The sequence below is a fragment of the Bufo gargarizans genome, chromosome 11 (genome assembly GCF_014858855.1).
Source record: "Bufo gargarizans isolate SCDJY-AF-19 chromosome 11, ASM1485885v1, whole genome shotgun sequence".
Classification (NCBI taxonomy): domain Eukaryota; kingdom Metazoa; phylum Chordata; class Amphibia; order Anura; family Bufonidae; genus Bufo; species Bufo gargarizans.
Genome location: NC_058090.1, coordinates 39,922,218 through 39,947,453, shown reverse-complemented (window position 1 = coordinate 39,947,453; position 25,236 = coordinate 39,922,218). Strand labels below are relative to the sequence as shown.

At 43.5% G+C, this 25,236-nt stretch overlaps 1 protein-coding gene across 1 annotated transcript in view; it reads right to left on the bottom strand.

The window, feature by feature from the left end:
- The window catches only part of TYRO3 (TYRO3 protein tyrosine kinase), a 147,129-nt gene that overhangs the window by 72,123 nt on the left and 49,770 nt on the right, over nucleotides 1–25,236 (bottom strand). The window contains exons 5-6 of the mRNA XM_044271805.1: nucleotides 16,704–16,790; nucleotides 5,212–5,327 (exon numbers count right to left, since the gene is read on the bottom strand). Coding sequence (XP_044127740.1) covers nucleotides 5,212–5,327; nucleotides 16,704–16,790 — 203 coding nt within the window. The remainder of the gene's footprint in view (nucleotides 1–5,211; nucleotides 5,328–16,703; nucleotides 16,791–25,236) is intronic.

Here is a 25,236-nt window from a genome sequence, read left to right as displayed (position 1 = left end):
CTTAAGGATGTCTACAGGACCTGGAATACACATAACTGAACGCTGGCCCATTACATTTCAGCCAGATCATTTTTTATTATACGACATGCTGTATGTTTGTAGTCTGACTACTTTGTAGTTTTAAGCAGTTTATAGAAAATAAAAAAGGTGCCAAGGACCTTGAATGATGAAGCACAGGACCTTGCCTGTACAGCTGCTAAATCAGAGACTAATGTAGAGAAATTAGAAGCACTAGTCACATCTACGGCTGGGTCTGCGAGTACCGCAATCTATTCTGGCTGAAATAGGACTTCTAGGAGGATTAGATGTTTCAACTTTCCACAAGGCCATGAGATGATTTTAATTTTTTAATTTTTTGGGGGGGGGGGGGCAAAGTTATTAATCTCTCACACGTAAGATTTACAGGAATACACAGATATGCTGTTCAAGGATATCAGACCAGAACTGGAAACCATATTTGGAGAATTGGGGGGAATTGAGGATTATACGGGAACGTGAGATTAGAGAAACCATTAGATGAAAAGAAGAAGCCAGGAAAGTTGAAGTCTTTTACATATAACATACTGTTTATTGTCTTCACGTTGGTCATTTCAGCTGATACCAACACATTTTATTGTGGCAGGCTTTATTTTATGCAGAGTGACATGCATTTATTAAAGTTTGCCATAATGGAATTTTGGGGCAAATTAGAACAGAGACTCTGTTTACACCAATGGGTTACATCCATGAATGTATCCTATCCAAATATATTGTGTGATGTACTCGTAGGGTTCTATGGGCAAAACTAACACAAAAAGAGTATCTGTTTGGCATGCATTTGACATTTTAAAGGGTTTTTCTGGGCGTTTATCCAATGCGGCTATCCAAGCCGTTTCTGGGCGATTGCCCCTCATCGGTACGGATTAGGATTTTGGCTGGCTCAGTGCAAAGCCTTGGAAGCGGCTTAGGAAGGGTGCTGTCCAGTAAGTTTCCATATACGACTGGTCTCTTTAAGGAGATTCAGCACCCTGACTAAGCCGCTTCCAAGGCATTGCACTGAGCCAGCCAGAATCCTACTCCGTACTGATGAGGGGCAAGTACCCCAAAACAGCTGTCTACTGACAGTTATCTGGCTTGGCTATATTCCCTTGTTAAATCTCAAGGCCTGTTGGAAAGTTGTATCTTGACACATAGGAAGCCTCTTCTAAGAGGTGGTGCTGGCGAGATGGTTCTCTTTGTTACCTCTCTGCATAACCATTGAATATTTAATATCCGAGTCATGTCTCAAGGCTTATTTAAAGAGCTGAACATTGACGTATAGCATAGCTGCCTTACATCTGGTGGCATTAGAGGCAGAGCTTGTTAGGAGCTCATTTGCATCCTTTTCTTCCCAGAATTCTAGAGGAACATGAATGGCCTATATGTCTCCTCACGCCGACTAAGGCGTTCTCTCCCCAAGGAGAGATAGTACCCCCCAAATCAATGAATACACATACACACTTTGCTGTCACCTGGACGACGGTTAAAGGTGTATGGACACCTAAAGTGGTAGTGTGTATTTTAAGTGGGAAAAAAACACCCATTTGGATCCAGACACCCAAACTACATCTAATCTAGTGAAACAACATCTATTACCCTAGAGCGGCATCAAATCTATTAATTTTACTAAAGTTTGCCAGACACCTTAGACGTTTGGTCAATAACTATTCCTCCTGACCGTCCCATACATGTGAACACTCTGCATAAAGTGGCTGCCAGACACCTCTGTTGGCGGCATATGTGCCCTCAGAACCAACAGTAGAGAGGAATTTGGGACACCCCCATACACACCAGATAGTTAGTCCTGCTGAAATCGGCAGGATTGGCAGACATTTATATAATGTGTATAGCCAGCTTTAGGTTTCAAATGCTTAAAAGGGAATCTGTGAATTAGTTAATGCCACCTGATCTGAGGGGTTGCTCCATGAAAAATATTCTACAGTTTTCAAACCAGCACTTGGATCTGAATACTTTTGGAATTGCATGTAATTAAAAATTTTGTATAGCCACTGAGTTAATCAATAAAATGTATCTGTATAGCGCCACCTGATGTTTGTTTTTTATCTATTTCTTTGTCCCACTCACGGAGATGGCCGCACATGCTCAGTTTCATCCTTCAATTGCCTCCTGAGCTGTGATAGGAAGAGAGCGCAAGCAGAATGGACACGCCCCCTGAGCTGCAGCAGAAAAGACACGCCCCCTGAGCTGCAGCAGAAAAGACACGCTCCTTGAGCTGTCAGCTTGATATAAATCTAGCAGAGCAATAAATGTGGAGATCTCTGGATCCATGTGAGGTACAGGGCTGGTTCTAGCTTTGTTAGATAGAGATTGTCATGTACTATATAATGTCTTGTTTTAATTTTTTTCATTACTCATGTGGGATACCCCCTTAAGGCTACATTCACACATCAGTATTTTTCTATAATCCGAATTTCGGTCCGTTTTTTGCGGATCCGTTGTTCCTGAAAATGTTTCCGCATGTCATCCGTTTTTTGCGGATCCGCAAAAAACGGAAACATGTATACATTTCAATAATCAAATAAAGTTGTTTGGATTTCTTTGAAAAAAAAAATAAAAAATAAAATATTTGCTATGTGTTTCCAGGAACGGATTCCGCAAAAAACGGAAGACATACGGAATGACATCCGAATGTCTTCTGTTTTTTGCGGAACCATTGACTTTGCATTGTACCAGGATCCGATTTTTCAGGAACATAATAGGACAGGTTTTATATTTAAACGGACATGCGGAACGGAACAACGGAAACGGACAGCACACATTGTGCTGTCCGATTTTTTCCAGGACCCATTGAAAATGAATGGGTCCTGATCTGGTCCTGATCTGTTCCGCAAAAAACGGAACAGATCAGGAAAGAAAAAACGGACGTGTGAATGGACCCTTAATGGTGTTTTACACTACTTTGCATGAAATTAACCATAGCCAAAACCCAGCGCAGTGTCCTGTTATTGAAGAGTGGAGTGCTCCCCCTTCTATGCTGCTGCTAATAAACGGCTTTCTCCCTATACTGTGTAAAGGGAGAAAACTGCCAATCAGTAGCAGATGGGCAGAGGGATCCTCCGCTTATCAATACAAGGACTTCACTGCACAAACACAGAATGGAGAGGACTCCAGCACCGGGATTTTATGTGAACTACTACAGCAAGAACACCAGTAAGTGATACACAGATGGAATCAGAGTCTCTGTCACAACTCCATGCTCCATCGGTCTGTCAGCATAAACCTGGTGATATATGCCCTTTAAAACTACATTGGTTAAGTTAATTTTATGTCATTATAATATTTTGTTATAATAATCTGTATTCAAAAGACAGCTACTTAAACATTTAGAAGGTGATGTTTCAGTGGTTGCAATGCAATCCTCAAGATGGCTGCATGAGTCAGACCCATAAAACTCTGAGTCAGTACATCTATCGAACCACAGGCAGTTTGGAAAAACACAGATATTAACCTACTTACACAAGAAACTTGCTTCTTTTATGGTAGAAAAGAGGGTAAAATCTAGCTATGGAACACATCCGTCTTATTAATGGATATTAGGTACATAGTGGTACCGTACATGATACAAAACCATAATCCTCAACGTCCACCTATACCAGTTTATCCGTGTACATCACAAACTGTTTTATCTTCCTATTTCTGGCACCTCGCAGGTTACTACAGTCACCAGTTTTTTTCATGACACTCCAGAGATGCATTTACAATGCATTTGGAAAGTCTTCAGACCCTTCCACTTTTTTCACATTTTGTCATGTTCCGGCCATGTGCTAAAATAAAAATAAAAAATAAAGTTTTCCCCAATCAATCTGCATTCAATACCCCATAATGAGAAAGCGAAAATGTTGCTAATTTATTAAAAAGGATAACTAAAATTTTGCATGAACATAAGCATTCAGACCATTTGCTATGACACTTGCAATTTAGCTCTGGGAGCCTCACATTTTTCTTCATCATCGTTGAGATGTTTCTGCACTTTGATTGGAGTCCTCCTGTGGTAAATTCAGCCGACTGGATACAATATTGTATATATGAAAGACACAGCCCTGTCTATATAAGGGATCACAGCTGACAGTGCATATCAGAGCAAAAACCAATTCATGAGGAGGTAAGAACTGCTCGTAGAGCTCAGAGACAGGATTGTGTGGAGGCACAGATCTGGAGAAGGGTACAAATACATTTCTGCTGCACTCAAAGTTCCCAAGAGCACAGTGGCCTCCATAATTCTTAAATACATAGAAGAAGTTTCGAACAACCTAGAGCTGCCTGCCCCCACAAAACTTAGCAAAATAAGAGCTTTGGTAAGTGAAGTGACAAAGAGCCCAATGGTCACTTTGGTTGAGCTCCAAAGATCCTGTGTGCAGATGGAAGAAACCTCCAGAAGGTCAACCATCACTGCAGCACAAGGGCAATCTGGGCTTTATGACAGAGTGGCCAGAAAGATGCCTCTCCTTGGTAAAAGACGCATGAAAGCCTGCCTGAAGTTTGCAAAAAAGCACCTAAAGGGCTCTCAGACTGTGAGAAAAAAGATTCTCTGGTCTGATGAAACCAAGATGGAACTTTTTGGCCACAATTCTAAGCGTCATGTCTGGTGGTAACCAGGCACTGCTCATCACCTTCCCAATACCATTCCTACAGTGAAGCATGGTGGTGGCAGTATCCAGTAGTAGTGGGTTAGGGACAACTCTGGGACTATCCTTGAGTGACCCAGCCAGAGCCCTGACTTGGACCCAATCCAACATTTTTGGAGAGACATAAAAGTGGAAGTGAAAACCTTGCGGCATCATATTCAAGAAGACTGGAAGCTGTGATTGCTGCCAAAGCTGCTTCAACTAAGTCCTGAGTAAAGGGTCTGAATACTTATGTCAATGCAAGATGTTATTTTTTTTCCTTTACAGTAAATTAGCATAGATTTCAAACATTCTGGTTTCACATTATCATTATGGGGTATTGAGTGCAGAATGATGAGGAAAAACTTGAATTTCTTTTTTATTCTAGCTGAGGGCTGAACAACATATCCACATAAATCTGCTATATGTGATTAATCCCACTTAAGGTTACGTTCTAGAGCGACATAGCTCTTGTTGCTTTTACACAGAATAACCTCTTATGGTTGCGAAAGCACAATCTCAAGATAGTCTAATCTTAAAAGCTCTGCCTTAAAACACTGCAATATACCTGCATTGTGCAAGACAGCAGCGGAGAATAGTTGTCAAACCCTGGACTCCAGGTCACAGCTGCTGTGGCGCTTGTCACCTCACCTACGGACAATTTGTATGGTGGATGTGGCAGTCCTGTAAAAGAGAAAATGGAAAAGCAGATCATGTAGTATCTTATTATAACTCATAAGATTTTAAAGGGAGTCTGTTGGTATTTTTGACAATGCAAAACTACTGACAGCACTAGGTAGGAGCCCAGGAGAAGCATACCTTTTGCATAGATTTTATTATTAGGAGTAGTGTGAATATGAACTTTTATTCTGCTAAATTCTGCTACTGCAAGTGTCCCACACAAGGAGCTTCACTATGAAGTACTCTCTGCACTGAGCTCCTTCACAGCTTCTCCCCTCTGCTCTCCCTTCAGCTGTAGTGGTCTCCTGGTTGGATGCTACAGCCATCACTCAAGGCAGAGGGGAGGGGGCATGAAGCAGCTAATTTCAGAGAGGGTTTCACAGTGAATCAATGCTTCAAGGGCACTTGCAGTAGCAGAATTTGGCAGAATCAAAGTTCATATTCACACGCTACTCATGATTAAAGCTGCACAAATATTTGTCCTGCTCTCCCAAGCCTCTACCTAGTACTGTCAGCAGAATAGCATGACAACTGCTGACAGACTCACAATGAATCAATGCCTCAAGGGCACTTGCAGGAGCAGAATCTAGCAGAATCAAAGTTCATATTCACACTACTCATGATGATAAAATCTCTACAAATGTTTGTTCTGCTCTCCACAGCCCATACCTAGTAGTCAGCAGTTTAGCATGACCAAAACTGCTGAAAGACTCCCCTTAACACATTTGCCAGTGTTAAAATGGCAACGAAAGCGTAGAATAAAAACAGGATAATAAGACCTTGGTGCAGTGGAGGCACCCAACAAATGGGCATTAATCAGAGGGCAGATTTAGATTCCTTCTTAAAGTTGTTTTCACAGCTTAAGCTTTATTACATATTGAACGTAACGTTGAGCAGGTCCGTCCTCGGGGACACAGTATCGTTAACAGTGAAACTCAGGATACAGATCGCCATAGTTGTATACAGTTTCCCTACACTCTGGCACTTTGATATTCAAATGCTCTGTGTGCCACAGTAGTTTTGTGCAGGTAGATCAGGATGAACAGATTTATAGATCCTCCGTATGAGTTTAAAACCATATATAACTTATCGTACACAATAAAATTCCCGTTATTGAGGCAGATGTAGAGTGCGTTAGAAAATTCAGTCAATGTGGAAAGGGTGCACAATCACACCGCCCCTAATAGGCAGCCTGTCACTAGACAGCAGGGACACCATAAACGTTGAGCATTGTTAGCTTTATGCCTAGGGGATGGATGTCTACATGTGCCTGTGGTTACACAGATCAGTGCCTCACCCACTTTCTTCAGCTCTGACCTAGATTCTCTTTTGTCTTCATGTATAACCACACAGGGGAAGCATGGAGTTGCATAACAAGCAGGCCGCTTAGGCAATGCTTGAAGTTTTGTATTCTCAGACTTACATTCCATCTATGAAATACTTTCCCAGCCATTAGCAGCTGAGCGCACTATTCATATCCTTGGGTCATAACTTGTAGAAGAAGAAAAAAAAAGTTGAAAAATTGCTAATTGGGTCTGCACATAACTTCTCCAGCATTCAGTGTCTGCAGATAATATCTCCATGGTTCCTCCTGAACTTCTATCTGCTGCCATAAAATCACATCTTGTAAATCTCACCTTACTTCTTCCACATCATACATTAAACACTTCTACTTGCGACCGTCCATAGCGAGCAGGCATCGGTTGGACCATATAGAAACTGAAGGCTGTAGTAGGGCCAAATGGAAGAGACCACTTCCTCGGTTTCACAAAAACTTGCATGGTTAGTGGAGTGTGGATGCTTCCTTTAATGGGTAGCAGGAAATAAGGGTTTTTCCCCCCTACATCTGGTAGTGGTGGTGGTGGGGAGGACAGTTGGGAGGCTTCAACACAATTGATCATCTGTCAGCAGATTTGTACCTATGACACTGGCTGAGCTGTTATAAATCACAGAAAAAATGCACCAAACGGATATGACACTGACTATACTAGCTAGTCATACAAGCAGATATTAAAATCTGAGACTTTTGCCAATATATTCCTGTCAGGAACACATCGGAGCCCATCATGCACGCTACAGTGTTTGGGGTTTGAGCAGTTCCCCCATATTTGCCACTATATTTCTGTGATTTTTGTTTTATATGTATTGAATGTGCCTTTACCTGGCATTCTTTTGCACCTGGTAACCTCCATCACACGGTCTGATATGGGTGTGGCTTACAGTCTTGCTTTGTTCACATTGCATTAGTTGTCCTGCTATGCGGTTGTGTGGAAGCTTGGCTGTGAGCTGGATTTCATCACCTTCAGACTGTGTTCACACCACAGTTAGCGTAGTGGTAGGACCCTTGCCATGCTGAGAGACCGTGACGTGGTGCATGATGGGCTCCGATGTGTTCCTGACAGGAATATATTGGCAAAAGTCTCAGCTTTTAATATCTGCTTGTATGACTAGCTAGTATAGTCAGTGGCATATCCATTTGGTGCATTTTTTCTGTGATTTATATAATTATATTTGTTTATCCGCACAATCCTCCGTTTTGTGTAGGATGCCTTTGTGGTGCATGTGGACCGCGCCGGCATCCTCCATTGTACGTATTTTTTGCTGGGGATGGTTGTTTGCTGCGGTCCACATGCGGTGGGACTGCTCCCCCAATGAGAAACAGGCTACAGTGTTTGGGGTTTGAGCAGTTCCCCCATATTTGCCAGTATATTTCTGTGATTTTTGGCTGCGCTTGGCAGCTGAAGGCATCTGTGTTGGTCCCATGTTCATATGTGTCCACATTGCTGAGAAATATGATGTTTTGATATATGCAAATGTACCTGTAGGAGCAACGGGGGCGTTGACATTACACCTAGAGGCTCTGCTCTCTCTGCAACTGCTGCACCCTCTGCACTTTGACAGGGCCAGGCAGCAAAAACATCATAATGCCTGGCCCTGTCGCGGGTAGAGGGCGTGGCAGCTGCAGAGAAAACTGATCAGCTGATTCAAAGGGAGGCAGCGCTGGAACGTACGAGCGCTGCGGTATCCTCACAGCATACCAAGCACAGCGACGTGCATTGTATAGCGGCTGTGCTAACCAAACTGTTGTTAGTTAATTTACTGATCTATCTGCCTATGTCATCATTAGCTTTATAATCTCATTGTAACAAAACTATTAGTTGTAAGTGGGCAATAAATACCGTGGTCCCTCAGTATACAATGGCATCAGGACTTAACCCTCTTGAATTCCTTTATTGTACTCACCATCACCACCTCCTCAGGCAGAGAGCTCCATAGTCTCACTGCTCTTACCGTAAAGAATCCTCTTCTATGTTTGTGCAGCTATTCCTGACTGTTATATGTAAGGACTTGTTTTATCTGTCTTAGTTATCTGCTTATAGGGCTGCAACGATTAATCGATGTAATCGATTATATTCGATAACTGGATTCGTTGTCGACGAATCCAGTTATCGAATAATCGCCGATTCGTTGCTATTCGGGCGGGCGGGCGGTCGCTGCATCTTTATTTTACCTTTTTACAATGACGCTCCCGCTCCTGTAACAGCCAGGCAGAGCGGACGGCGGCGTAACGTCACTCACTCACGTGACACGCCTGCTCCGCCTCCTTCATTCATGAAGTGGGCGGAGCAGGCGCGTCACGTGATTGAGTGACGTTACGCCGCCGTCCGCTCTGCCTGGCTGTTACAGGAGCGGGAGCGTCATTGTAAAAAGGTAAAATAAAGATGCAAGCATCGGGGCCGGGGCTGTTAGGGGAAGGGGGAGGGGGAGGATCTGTCTATGGCACTGCTATGGGAAGGGGGGGTCTGTGTATAGCACTGCTATGGGGAGGGGGGAGGATCTGTCTATGGCACTGCTATGGGGAGGGGGGTCTGTGTATAGCACTGCTATGGGGAGGAGGGGGGGTCTGTGTATGGCACTGCTATGGGAAGGGGGGTCTGTGCACTGTTATGAGGAAAGGGATCTGTGCACTGTTATGCCCATAACAGTGCACAGATCCCCCTTTCCATAACTGCGCCGTCCACAGATCCCCCTCTCCATAACTGCGCCGTCCACAGATCCCCCTCTCCATAACTACGCCGTCCACAGATCCCCCATAATAGTGTCGTCCACAGATCCCCCATAATAGTGTCGTCCACAGATCCCCCATAATAGTGTCGTCCACAGATCCCCCATAATAGTGTCGTCCACAGATCCCCCATAAGTGTCGTCCACAGATCCCCCATAAGTGTCGTCCACAGATCCCCCATAATAGTGTCGTCCACAGATCCCCCATAATAGTGTCGTCCACAGATCCCCCATAATAGTGTCGTCCACAGATCCCCCATAATAGTGTCGTCCACAGATCCCCCATAATAGTGTCGTCCACAGATCCCCATAATAGTGTCGTCCACAGATCCCCCATAATAGTGTCGTCCACAGATCCCCCATAATAGTGTCGTCCACAGATCCCCCATAATAGTGTCGTCCACAGATCCCCCATAATAGTGTCGTCCACAGATCCCCCATAATAGTGTCGTCCACAGATCCCCCATAATAGTGTCGTCCACAGATCCCCCATAATAGTGTCGTCCACAGATCCCCCATAATAGTGTCGTCCACAGATCCCCCATAATAGTGTCGTCCACAGATCCCCCATAATAGTGTCGTCCACAGATCCCCCATAATAGTGTCGTCCACAGATCCCCCATAATAGTGTCGTCCACAGATCCCCCATAATAGTGTCGTCCACAGATCCCCCATAATAGTGTCGTCCACAGATCCCCCATAATAGTGTCGTCCACAGAGCCCCCATAATAGTGTCGTCCACAATTTGTTTTAATATGGCCTTTGAACATAATTTTTCAAGTAAGATCATATAAACCTCTCTGTTTTGTAATTTTGTCGTTTTTTCCGATTAATCGATTAATCGTAGAAATTAATCGGCAACTAATCGATTATTCAAATAATCGTTAGCTGCAGCCCTATCTGCTTATTTTTCATAAGTCTTCATTTTCTCTTATCTTAGATGACATTTTGGGCCTCTGGAACAGATTACTGAAGTTACAATGGTTTCAACATACAATGGTCGTCCAAGAACTAATTAATATTGTAACTTGAGGGATCACGGTCCACGTCTCTTGGACTCTTGGGTCAGAAGCACATTGATTTATTTCTCTCTGTATTCTAAATTTACCGCTCTCCATATGCTGATGATCACATCAAAACTCATGACAGTCCAGGGGCGTAGCTAAAGGCTCATAGGCCCTGGTGCAAGAGTTCAGCTTGGACCTCCCCCCCCCCCCCCCCCACACCTTCCCTCATTGCTTTATGGCAAGGGGCAGGGGTGCACCTAGCCTTTCTGCTGTCTGAGGCAAAAATTAAAACGTTTCCCTCCCATGCCAAATTTTCAACCTAACCCATTCCCTCCAGTCCTACTGTTAAAGGGGTCGTCCTCTTTTTACTACTGATGACCTAGCTTCAAGATAGGTCATCAATATCAGATTGGCAGGGGTCTCCCGGCACCCCGGCTGATCAGCTGGGTTGAGTAGAGGGCAGCGGTCATATGAGAGCTGCTTTCTCTGCTCTGTTTACCTGCTCGCTGCAGCAATTGCAATGATGAGCAGGTAAACAGAGCAGAGAAGGCAGCGCTCATACGAAAAGAAAAAAAAAGCGGACAACCCCTTTAAAGACATACTTGGAAAACATTACATACAGCGCTACAGAACATACAGGGTAATACAGCGCCACATATGTACCTCTTACATCCAGTGGTGTCTCCTCTCTGATGTAGATTTTCTCTTTCCTCATCTTCTCCTTTCAGACCAGACCACCATGGTGACTTCTTTCAGCCGTGTCTCGACCCTGCAGAGTTTAATAAACAGACATCTTACTTTCCTACTTTTGCATCATCCTCCTCACCACCTTCTCAACACCCCATCCTGCCCCCCCCCCCCCCCCCCCAATACTATACTGCAGAAAAGGTCCCCCTGAAAATACTGGAACCATACAGACAGTGTGCCAGTACTAAAAAATACCCCCTTACTTTTCAGATCAGACCCCCATATCAAACCCCATATGAGACTCCACCATCTCAGACCAGACCTCATATCAGACTCGCCTTAGACCTTCATGTCAGACCTAGCCCCAATATCAGACCTCAGATAAGACCCCCATTAGACCTCAGACCAGACCTCAAAACCCCCATTAGACCTCCAGACCCCCAATCAGATTAGACCTCTCCAGACCCCCCATTAGACCTCTCTAGACCCCTATTATACCTCTCTAGACCCCCAGTAAGACCCCTAATCAGACCTTTCAGACCCCGAATAAGACCCTCCAGTCCCCCCCATTAGACCCTTCAGACCCCCATATCAGACCTCCAGTCCCCCCAATAGACTCTTCAGACCCCATATCATACCTCTAGTCTCCCCAATAGACTCTTCAGACCCCCATATCATACCTCTAGTCTCCCCATTAGACCCTTCAGACCCCCATATCAGACCTCCAGTCCCCCCCCCCCCCCATTAGACCCTTCAGACCCCATATCAGACCTCAGATCAGACTAAAATAATAAAATAACTTACCTCTCCTGCCGCCACTCTCTCTGTCCTGGCTCTCTTCTTAAAGGCGCACACTGCAGTCACCTGACTGCCTGCAGTGTCGGGTCAGAGTGCGCTCTGTACGTCCTGACGCTGCAAGCAGCCAAGACAGAGCATCGTGGGACCTGAGAAGAGTGAGCAGGAGGAGGGGGTAAGTACGGCGCTCACAGCGCTTCTCTCCCTGCCTCCTGCATGCTAGTGAGCGCTTCCATAATGGAAGCGCTCACTGGGATTCTCTTTATAAGATGCAGTGCATCTTATAAAGGGAAAATACAGTACCACTGGCAAGGGGGGCCCTCTGGACCCCCCTGGCTTGGGGGCCTGGTCACAACTGCGACCGCTGCGACCCCTATAGCTACGCCACTGTGACAGTCTATATTAGGCATTCTACTCAAGAGCATGCCACAAATGAGAGACAGAAAACAGAACCTTTATTACATGTTGCAGATTTCCTCCTATTCCCAGAATTTATCATCTCCTATTGCCGACACAAAATGTTTTGAAATCCCCCAAGACAGATACTTTGTGCTAATTTATGCTAATTGTTCAGCATATGACATATTGACAGATGAGATCCAAGGTAAATGTCTGTATGATTGCAATGGTATTAAGTGTTAAGCCCTTCACAATGCAAGAGCAGAAGAGTCTTCTAAATCCCCCAAGTGTCTTCATGTATTAGCTTGCCCGCTGTCACGGATGTAGTTGGTGAGAACACCAAAAGACAACAAGAAGGAAGGGGAAAGACACTAGGCCTCACCGCTAGGGAAGGAAAAGGGTCACCACCTATAAAACCCTGCTTCTGGCCCTAACTCCTATCCGTATGGGCACCTCTTGATGGTAGAGATGCCCATACACAGGAACCTAGAAAACCCTGGTGACCCTTGGATGCCCTAAAGGTAATGACAGGGCAGAGACAACCCATTCCTTCCCTGGTGAAGAAACCAGCATCTCGCTGAGGCCTAGTAAACAACCGGGGGGCGGGGGGGGGGGGGTATAGAAAACACAACAAGCGGAACACTCTTCTGAGGATGATGGATGAACAGGACTTCAACAAGAACCACACTCCAGCTCTTCCAAAACCAAATGAAGCTATCCAGAGCATGGAGTGATGGGTAAAGTCAGACTAAATAGGGAGAGGTAAAGGTCACATGATCCACACCTGAACAGGAGGTGTGGACATACCAGCAACACACAGACAAAGTGAAGCCAAAAGAGGCTGTCAGATCACTCATGTGCAGTCAGTCTTTCAGACCTTCTAACACCTGTCACAGGTGTGACACCCGCATCTAGCAATGTCCTGCCAGAAATAGATAAAATACAAAACCCATTTGGATAAAATAGCAAACATTACCTGGAAACTCTTCCAAAAGTAAATCAATGGAAACTAATATCTGTCTAGCCATATCACAGCCATGTACCATAGAGGCAGACCATGTAGCTACTATGGGGCCCTTTAAGAGAGAAGCCCCAGCCCTGGTTGGTCCCAACCTCTCCAGAGATGTATTAATACCCACCCAAGAGGATAGGGAATTGGATTCAACTTCATGGAAACGAACAAGCCCTTCGGTTCTGGATGGCAAAACTTAGAGCCCTAATCAGAGCTCTCATTTTGTTATTTCATATAGAACCCACTCTCTTTTTATATATGCTGCTGCTTGGGAAAAATAATTAAAGGGGTTGTGCCAATAATATCACTTATTTCCTATCCAGAGAATAGGGAATAAGTGTTTGATCGCTATGGGTCTGACCGTTGGGACCACCTGTGATCACGAGAACACCAATCAGATACTGATGACCTACTACTTGGGCGCTACTAGGGGCTGAGACCCAGCATCCCTCCCTCCCTTTCCTCCCTCCCTCCCTAGAGTCACAGTATACTCACCAAGAGTAGGGTGGTTCCACCCTGCTCCTTCCAATTCTGCACCTCACTTTAGGGCATTTATTTTATTTTCAATAATAAAAGTTAAATATTAAAGGTGACCATTATTCCAAAATTGTCTTTTCTAACTCTAGGTACCTTAAACCCCAACGGCTCATATCTGTGTAATATAATCCGTTGATACTGATGACCTATCCTAAGAATAAACCCTTGGAACACCTCTTTAAGGCCTCTTTCACACGGGTGTTGCGGGAAAAAATGCGTTGTGGGAACATGCGCGATTTTTCAGAAGTTCGGGCTTGGGATCAGTGTTCTGTAGATTGTATTATTTTCCCTTTTAACATGGTTATAAGGGAAAATAATAGCATTCTCAATACAGAATGCATAGTAAAATAGCGCTGGAGGGGTTTACATTTTTTATTTAACTCACCTTAATCCACTTGATCGCGCAGCCCGGCTTCTCTTCTGTGTTCTTATTTGCTGTGTGCAGGAAAAGGACCTGTGGTGACGTCACTCCGGTCATCACATGGTCTGTCACATGATCTTTTACCATGGTGATGGATCATGTGATGACCGGAGTGACGTCACCACAGGTCCTTTTCCTGCACACAGCAAAGACGACAGAAGAGATGCCGGCTGTGCGATCAAGTGGATTAAGGTGAGTTAAAGTATTTTTTTTTTTTATTAAACCCCTCCAGCGCTATTGTACTATGCATTCTGTATTCAGAATGCTATTATTTTCCCTTATAACCACGTTATAAGGGAAAATAATAATGATCGGGTCTCCATCCCGACCGTCTCCTAGCAACCGTGCGTGAAAATCGCACCGCATCCGCACTTGCTTGCGGATGCTTGCGATTTTCACGCAGCCCCATTTACTTCTATGGGGCCTGCGTTGCGTGAAAAACGCACAAAATAGAGCTTGCTGCGATTTTCACGCAACGCACAAGTGATGCGTGAAAATCACCGCTCATGTGAACAGCCCCTGATTCAGTGCGGGTGCAATGCGTTCAACTCACGCATCGCATCCGCGTGGAATACTCGCCTGTGTGAAAGGGGCCTAAGAGTGTACTTATCAGTGATCCAGCTAATGCGCATGCTTTCATGTGCTCATTTATGTCCATTAACCCATGGGCACATTTACCCACATGTCCATTCACCCGTACATTTGTTTGGTTGAGAAAGATGACTATCCAAGTGCTCGCACACAGTTACACATGAAAATATACACAGTTGTCTATGGTGTAGCTACCGATTCCAGCACCCTATACACAGGATGTGGGCACCACTTTGCAAACCCTGCTATTTTTTTTTTCTGTACCCCTACAAATGTCTGTGATGATTAAAAGGGGTTCTACACTTAATGCAAGATTTCCCCACAGATAACAGCCAAATGCTGGGGGGCCTCAGAAACCTATTGTCAATGGACCCTTCTAACAAGTAGGCACTGTCTGAATCCTGGGACCCCTTTAATCCAGTAGCTGTTAAGATCCATCACAGCAGTCCAGGAAATTGCTTGATGGCTATTGTACTTGTTATATCTGCTGCAACTGGGGCTGAAACTTCTAGAACTAAAAAAGACTGTTTAACTTTATGGCCTAAAGAAAGTGGCACATTGGAGTGGACTCTCCATTTATGCAGGGAGGGTGCAGCACCAGTAGCACACATCTAATGTTGGATCCGCCACATATTTAGGTGACCGTGCCCAAAAGGAACAATCAATATAAAAAAGGACAGCAAGTCAGCCAACGCATGGCATGTCTTTTAGGACACCCCCTACCATTTATTTGAAGCGCACAGTCATTTAGCGTCAGAATGTAAATTTTGCAGCCCTCGGCTTGCAAGTGCAAAAGAATCAAAAAGTTTCAGTTAGCAGAAAATGTGTTCACTGGGAATAATTTTACCAAGGTTTCTACTTTGTGTTGGAGACGTGGGTGGAAAATGGAGTTTCTTATGTTTTTCAGGAAATGTTCTATAACAAATCATTGGTAAACTGTGTAACCAGGAACAGTCAATAAATATTTCCCCCAGGATGCCTGCACTAAATGATTTCAATTAAGAAGCAAAATGGTTCATAGTGAAGACAGGTAGCTCTTAAAGGAGACGTACATTCAAACATTTTCATCTAGATCCATAGCAGACAAATGACATGCAGCCTTGCAAACATTTTAAGGACATACCTGCTCTCTAATAGTTTGGAAATTTAGAGGTCAGATTATAGGCATGTGGAGCATGTCTCCGTGGACTTCCACCATCCACCCTAACCAATAGCTCTTTGGTGATCCCATCCAGCCCAAAAGGCATGCGGAGGTGGCCATACATGTTATTGCTTGTGGCAAGTTTTGACATCATCTCTTATCCAAAGGATAAGGGAAAACTAACTGATTGGTGGTGGTCTGACCCTTGGGTCCCCCTGCCAATCCAAGGCGGGGGGTGGGGGGGGGGGGGGAGTGGGTGCAATGGGGCCAAATTTAGTATTTTTTTTCCAGGGCCACTTTAATTTTCCACTCCAGTCCGTCCCTGGTTCTACTTCAGCCTAAAAACCTACACCTAAAACAGGCGTAGAAAATGGTAAATCAGAGGGTTCTGCTGGCCTGTCCCTGTCCGCGCCTATGCCCACTTTTTTTAGACCTGATGTGAGCGGGAAAAGTCACAGATTGCAGCAGAAAGGACCTTTGCGCCGTAATCTGTGCCAGGAATACGTCTAATGTAGGTGCATTTCTGTTTCAATTTCATAAATGACCCCCTATATTCTCACCTTAGAAGCAGATTTCCTTGCATTGTTTATTATAGCGTGATCACTTTCTTATAATGTTTTCTCTATAACGTGCTCTGTATACTTATACACTTTACAACTGTCTTGTACTTTGATGTAACAATATTTTACCGTACTCAACAAAATATCAATGAGTAGAGTCTCACCTTTGACGTGAACAACAGCCGCTCTGGATGACGAGACCCCCCTAAAGTTGTGAGCTTCACATGAGAACACAGTGGTTTGAAGGATTCCTGTGCATCAATGAAGAAAGCATTATTACTAGTGGTCAGAACCCTGCTCAATACATTGCATACCATTACTATATCTTATTTATATTTATCTGGATATAGATATACAGTAGTCAAGAGGTGAGGTCTACCCGGACATTTGTCATTGTCTCTCAATGACCACAGTTAACAATTTACTGCTCTTTCTGCAATTGCCACCCCCTCTCTACTTTGGCAAGGCAGTGAAAACGTCCGCACTCCTAGCCCTAACAATCACAGTGCAGAGGGCATGGCGGTTGCAGAGAGAGCAGAGCCTCTAGGTGTAACGGCTCCTAGAACCTAATTTGCATATATTAAAACATTTTTCTCAGCAATGCGGGACACATATGAACATGGGACCAACACAGATGTCTTCAGCTGCCGAGTGCACATGTAACAGGTCAGCCAGTGTCATAGGTACAAAACTGCTGACAGATGCCCTTTAAGGATCTTCACACAGGGAGAATGATTGTATGAATGATTGGACTCCACTACTCTTCCTTTAAATCACTGCTAAATAATAACTGCAGCCTATGGTGGCACGACAATTACAATGTTCTGTAGATGATTTTTACCATAATTAAATATATTTATTCAGCACATGTAATCACCAGCGCACACAAACAACCCAAACAATGGATTCTGAGCCATTGAATTAACATCCATTGTCCTGTTTGCTCAACAGAGCAGAACAATGGATTCTATCCAAAGTCTTCCATTGTGCCGTGGTGTGAACTTGGCACCCACATATTTTAAATGCTAAACAAGTCTGTCTCGATTGTGAAAAACAGGAACAAAACATTTTGCGCAATAGGTCATATACCCAAGTCTCAATCTAAAATCATAGAATTATGCCACTAATATGTAATGTATAGACTGGAAGAGTTCAGGTAAAAGCTCAAGGAAACAAAATGCAAGCTTCCCCTTCTATCCTGTTGTGCTAGGAGATCTACAGTTCATAAAGTATTCATCCAATTTACATTTAAAGTGTAATTGTTATATTTTTTTTTTTGTAATGTATAGGAGCCATGATACTGACCATTTTTTGTATTATACTTTAATTACTGAAAGTGGCCCATTTTGAACCTTAGCAACGCTCCTCTGTCTTCTGTTTACATAGCTGTGGAGACTTGCTCAACACTGACGGTGTTATGTAAACTGAAGACAGAGGAGTGTTGCTAAAGCTCAAAATGGGCTAAATGATTTCAGTAATTAAAGTATATTACAAAAGTGGTCAATATCACTGCCCCTACACATTACAAAAAACTTAAAAACAATACATTTTAATGTATTAAGGGGTTTCCCAGTGCTTGAGACTGTGCTATTACTTTCTGCTAGGAGAAGGGAGAGGGCTTAGTCCTTTATCCACTGTCTGGACACAGAATCATCCATATGGCTGCTGCAGAGAGCAGTGGAAAATAAAAAAATACTAAGGCCTCTCTTTCACACGGGCGTCACGTGTGAGGGCCGGACAAGATGCGGGTGAGTTGCGGGAAAATGCATGATTTTTCCCGCGCGAGTGCAAAGCGTTTTAATTGCGTTTTGCAAGCGCGTGAGAAAAATCTGCATATTTGGTACCCAGACCCGAACCCGGACTTCTTCACAGAAGGGAAAATAATAGCATTCTTAATACAGAATGCTAAGTAAATTAGGGATGGAGGGGTTAAAAATAAAAATAAATCACAAATAATTAAACTCACCTCTCATCCACTTGTTTGTGCAGCCTGGCTTGTCTTCTTTCTTCTTCTTTGAGGACCTGGGAGGAAAAGGACCTTTGGTGACGTCACTGCGCTCATCACGGGTGACGGACCATGTGATAAGCACAGTGACATCACCAAAGGTCCTTTTCCTCTCAGGTCCTCAAAATGAAGACAAGCCGGGCTGCACGAACAAGTGGATGAGGTGAGTTTAATTATTATTTAACCCCTCCATCCCTAATTTACCTAGCATTCTGTATTAAAAATGCTATTATTTTCCCTTATAACCATGTGGAATATACTGTGGGCTGCAGCTGTCACTCACAAAATAATATAAGCAATCTATAACAGCACTACAAAGTCTCTATGTATCCCAGGCCTAACATAAAGCCAAGACTAATATGCACATAGGTAGTTCGGTTTCTGTGATGCACAGCTTTTGTGTTTAAAACACCTACAGTTGATCAGATGGGAAAAAAAAATAAGTGCAGAGATTTTGGGCGTGGATGACATCACTCAAAACTGCATACAACAGTATAAAGCCTCATTTACACGTCCGTGCTCAAATCCGTGAGCAGGTGGTCAGTGATGCATCCATGAAGCTGTCCATGAAGGATCCGTGTTGGGGCAGTGTGTCCGTTTTTTTGCTGTCCATGTTGCATCCGTGTTTCACTGACCCTGCACAGCTGAAAAATTATTTTCAAAAGAAACTCATTTTTAATGATCCGTGAAACACGGATGCAACATGGATGGCATACGTTTTTTTTTTCACGGACCCATAGACTATGATGGGCGTGATGGATCCGTGAACACAGACAAAATAGAGCCTGCATCCGTGCTTAAAAAAGGAACCCACGGACTGTGCTAAAACACTGATGTGTGAATACACACATTAAAATGAATAGGGACGTGTGCTGTCCGTGGAGAACACGTACAGCACACCACCTTGAAAAACTGATGTGTGAATGAGGCTTAACTCAGATTTAAAAGGGTTATGCCATGATGGATGTAAAAAAATTAAAGTCAGAGATCATAGAGTACATTAAAATCTCTTTCTAACAAAGCTAGAAGCAGCCCTGTGTCTCACATGGATCCAGAGATCTCCTCATTCATTGCTCCAATTGTTCTGCTAGATTTATTGCCGCTGCTGAGGGGTGTGTCCTTTCTCAAGGGGTGTGTCCTTTCTCAGGGGGTGTGTCCTTTCTCAGGGGGCCTTTCCTATCCAGCTCTTTCCCTGTAACTGCCACAGCTTCTAACAGAACATAAGGCTGGTGACATGTGAAGATTTAAACTGAGCATGTGCGACCAGCTCAGTGAGATGGACAAAAAAATAAGGAAAATAACAAACAGCAGGTGGCGCTATACAGACACTTTATATTGAATAGGTTAGTAACTATACTACATTTTTAATTACATACAGCTATGAATGTATTCCAATCCAGGTGTTGGTTTGAAAAATTTAGAATATTTTTCATGGTACAGCCCCTTAAAGCTGGCTGCACACATTAGATGTATGTTAGCTGAACCCACCAGCCAACTCATGTATCTGGGGGCTCCTGATTACAGATGTTGGGGGGACAATCATTCTGTTCTCAGGGGGATAATCCCCCTGCCAGAGAGGTCTTCCTTTCCCATTCATAACACATGCAGACTTGGTCGAAACGAACGTGCATGTCGGAATCAGGGGGGACAGCTGTTGCACGGGCAAGCGTTTGGCTGGCGGTTATCTCAGGTGTATGGCCAGCCTCAGGGCTAGTTCGCACCTTGGCGATGTGGTCAGTGATTTCCATCAGTGATTGTGAGGCTACACAAGGATAGGATCTGCTCCTGTTCTGTGTTTTTGACCTGCTCCTGGTTTTGGCTCACAATAACTGATGGATAATCGCTGACTGTGTGAATAAGACCATATAATACTGTATGCAGTCACTGACTTTAAGCCAATTGTAAGGAAACTATAGCACAAAGATGGCAACAGACCTAGTGCTCTCTCAACTCAATACTGCTCAGGAACAACATGAGGCCTAGTCCTTAGACCCTTATACACATAGGTTATGTGGGTGTCATACTAGTACCACATGTAATCTTACCTAATCCAGTCCTCATACTTGGCGACCAAGTCCACTATGGTAATTACACCCTGAACGGTTATCTCTAGAAAACCGATTTCTCTACATATAAAGCTACAATTCTGCACCATTTTCTACTTGTGTGAATAACACTAAGAAAATGCAAGAAATAAACTGTATTATCTCACCAGTATATTATATTAATACAATAGCCAGGGCTTTTATTTGAAAATGCTCTTTTAATTGACGGCATTCAAATTATTTTTTCTGCATGTGACAGAGCAGCTGTGTCCTGGGGTGGCATTACCAGGGTAAATAGAGCAGAATAAACCGTAACAAGGACCATAAGTAAGTTTTCAGGTTTTATGTGCCCGATTACCCTCCTGGCAGAGGTGCCTCGATGCATTACTACCTACACTGTTTTCAGGTCAAAATTATATTCAAAAACAATACCAGTAAGTAAAAAACTAAAAATTGTACTTAAAAGAGATTTCTGGGCCTCCTGATATTGACGACTTATCCTCTGATCGTTGGGGTGGGGGTCAACAATCTGAAGTGAGGAGCAGGAAGCACAGCGCCATTGAACATGTAGTGGCCGTGCTGGGTTACTACAACTCATCTCCTATTCAAGGGAATGTAAATTTAAGAAAAGTGATAGTTCTACTACTAGGGGATGCAAGGAACAGCTGATCAGTGCCGGGTGCTGGACCCCCACTGATTGGATATGGATGACCTAAAAAGGATTATCCCACCCCAGCTATGCATAATTTGCATGTTTATACACAGATACATTCAGAGAATGAGCTCCTGATTGGGTTTTTGTGAGTTTAGAGAGTTTTTTTTTGTGCAGAAAAGAGACATACAGGTAAAACTAGTCTCCACAGTTCTGGCAAACACAGTTTTACAGCAGAACTGCCCATGATGGGAATGAGATACTGATCATCATGACATGACCCCACAATTGGCGGTAACTGCTTTAATAGCCTATTTACGCTCGCTGATTTTCTGCCAGTAATGACCAGCGATCGGCGATATAGCAAGTCAAACGGCGCTTTAGCTCAATTTACATTGAGCATTCAGTGCTGACCGAACAAGCGTTAGTGTGATCATTCATTCTCATGCAGTTCCATCACTAGCAATTTGCTGCCAGAGACTGATCAAAATTTTATGCACGCATAAAAGATGCAATCATCAGACAAGACAGATGATTGGTGGATGTATATATACAGGGAATGATTGGGAATGAGCACTCAAAAGTGTGATCACCTGCCCGGTCAATGGCTGGTATAAATGGGCCTTAAAGGGTTTTTTTCTGGGAGAAAAATATTGATGACCTATCCCCAGAATAGGTCATCAACATCTGTTTGGTGGGGGTCCCAACTCCCAGCACCTACTCTGATCAGAAGTTTGATGAGCACTGCAGGCTCTTCCTAGGCCTTAGGTGCAGCTTAATCCCAATCAAGTTGTAATGCTGGAGGCCCATGCCCGTCGCGGCTCTGCTTCTCTGGGGAGGCACTGGCACCGAATCACTAGGGCCCAGATCTGTTCCAGGCTATGGCTGGCCATTTGCTTATATTTAAGGCACCTTTCCCAGGTGGAATTTGTCTGAACTTTGGGTATTATAGCTTGCTAGTCCTAGTGAAGGTGTGCTTTTCCGTTTGTCTGCCCATGTATCGAACTTTGCCTGTTTACCATCTCTGACCCTCTTGTACCTGCCCTTACTTCTGCCTTCTTACCGTATTGATCCACAGCTGCCTGCCCTGGGCTCAGACTGTTTCCTGACTACGACTATTGCCTGTTCCCTTGGTAGCTTCCTGGAGGTTCCCCTGCAGCAAAGGTCAGATCCCTGTATAGGAGTTAAAGGGTAAAAACCACCAGACCACCGTTTGGAGCTGACTAAATTGACCATGGGCCATTCAGCACTTTCCAATTGGTAAGTCCCCCCTCCCGATAGACATAGCTTGTCTGTAGTATATTGAACTGATATACACCCAATATTTTTCATCAGAATACATTTGATAATGACTCATTTGAAATGGAAATGAAATGCACAGTGATAAACAAAAAATATATTGGTCTTACAAGTAAGGCTACTTTCACACTGGCGTTTTGGCTTTGCGTTTGTGAGATCCGTTCAGGGCTCTCACAAGCGGTCCAAAACGGATCAGTTTTGCCCTAATGCATTCTGAATGGAAAAGGATCCACTCAGAATGCATCAGTTCCATCTCCATTCCGCTCTGGAGGCGGACACCAAAACGCTGCTTGCAGCATCAATTATGGGTTTTAAGATCCATTAAAACAGAGAAGGAGATATTTGCAGCACGACTAAAAAGCTATATGTATGTCTAGCTGGAATAAAGATGAATATAATGGGCAGCCATGGTTTAAAGGTACATTATACCTTAAGGCTGCATTCACACATAGGTTTTTTTTTAGGTGTTCTGCAATTTTTTTTTGTCTGTTTTTCACTGTTTTTGGCACTTTAAAAGGGGTTCTCCAGGAATTAAGAAAATGAAAACACTTAAATATTACTTTATTTTAAATATTTTTCCAAATACCTTTCATTAGCTTTAATGGCTTGTTTTGTCTAGGGAGCAATCATCAGGGGAAATAAAATGGCCGCTGTCCTTTTAGTACAGACAAAACCTGTCCTAATCACACAGCAGGACAAGTTACTTCACAACAGTGAGCTAAAGAGCCGCCTCATCCTCCTCTCTGCTTGTCAGAGATTATGATCCTGAATACAGCTAACCTTTAGCTGAATCTCTGTGGGAATAGAGTGCATGAGTAGCGATGAGCAAATTGACTTCGGATGAAACATCCAAAGTCGATTTGCATAAAACTTTGTTCTAATACTGTACAGAGCAGGAGCTCCATACAGTATTAGAATGTATGGGCTCCGACGAGCCGAAGTTATTGATTTGCGAAGTCTCGCAAGACTTCGGGCAACAACCTCATAAATTAATTTGCACTGTAAAAAAAACATTTTTCGGGTTCGGTTCCAAGGTACCACTTGGAACCAAACCAGAGTTTGGTTCCAAGTGGAGCTCCGTACAGTATTAGAACAAAGTTTTATGCGAATCGACTTCGGATGTTTCATCTGAAGTCGATTTGCTCATCCCTACTCATGAGGAGACAAAGTACAGAGGACAGACTGTGGTAATGGAGACTGCATACAAGTGCTGCTGCTCATTATCCTCACCCCCCACCTCCTCTCCGTCCTTCATGTCTCCTCATGAATTCCATTCCTACAGAAATTCAGCTAAAGAATGTATTAACTGTATTCAGGATCATAATCCCTGACAAGCAGAGCAGAGAGGAGGATGAGGCAGCTCTTTAGTTCAGTGTCTTGAAGTAACTTGTCCTCCTGTGTGATTAGGACAGATTTTATGTGCACTAAAAGGACGGCAGCCTTTTTTTTTCTCCTAATGATTGCTCCCTAGACACAACGAGCCATTATAACTAATGAAAGGTATTTGAGAACATATTTGTAATAAAGTAATATTTAATTTTCATTTTCTTAATTCCCGGGGAACCCCTTTAAAGTAAAAAACCCAGCTCCGGAGGAGGGTCTGTGGGAAATTTGAAATGCAAGACATGCAAACATTTTTTTTTACTACAGGCGTGTTTGTTCATTAAGTGGTATTTTTTGTCTTTCTTGCAGCATGCAGGACTCTTCGGCATTTTTCTAGAGATTTTAACAACATCTTCTCTATAAAGGAAAAATGCCATGAAGAAAATGCCAGTGGTAAGCCACACCACGTGTGATGCTATAAATATCACAGGTGGCAATAAAAATAAACCTGCAAAGCTTATTCTGGCGCTTTTTTATAATGGTAAAGAATGCCAAAGAAAAATTCTTGTGTGCAAGGACCCTAAAGAGCAAAAGGACCCTAAAGCGCAAAAGGAAACGGTCACCATGACCTCCCTATCCAACTCTTTGCATAGTGGCGGCTGATACTGCCTACAGTGGATACTAATATCTATGCAGATGATTTGGAGTCCTATATCAGGAAAAAACAAAGGGGGTCATTTATCAAGCTAAAATATTTCTAAATTAGGTGTATTTCCGGTGCAGATTGTGGCGCATACTATTTATTAATTTCTGGTGAACTTGTCACCAGCTATATGTTTAAAAATTCCCAAATCCGGCAGTTTTTGCTAAGGTCACCAAGCCTAATAATCAGCACTAGAGATGAGCAAAGCTATATCCGAAGCGGCTTCGCTAAAAGATTTGTTCTAATACTGTACGGAGATCCGTCTCTGTATAGTATTAGAATATATGGGCTCCGATGAGCAGAAGTAAGTAACTGCGGTAATTGATTATTACAGTGAAAAACCACTTCAAAATTTGGAACCGAACTCGGCTTTGGTTCCGAGTGGTACCTCGGACTGAAGCAGAATTTGGTTCCAAGGTTTTTTACTGTAATAATAAATTACCGCACGCGACTTGGTGAATAACTTACTTCAGTTCACCCGAGCCCATACATTCTAATACTGTACGGAAATAAATTTCCGTACAGTATTATAGCAAATTTTCTAGTGAAGCGACTTTGGATGGAGCTTCCGAAGCTCACTTCGCTGATCTCTAATCAGAACCATTTTTTGGTCTGTGCAGTTCACTTTTCAACAGTCATCCCATTATCATCACAGTCAGGATTACAATGA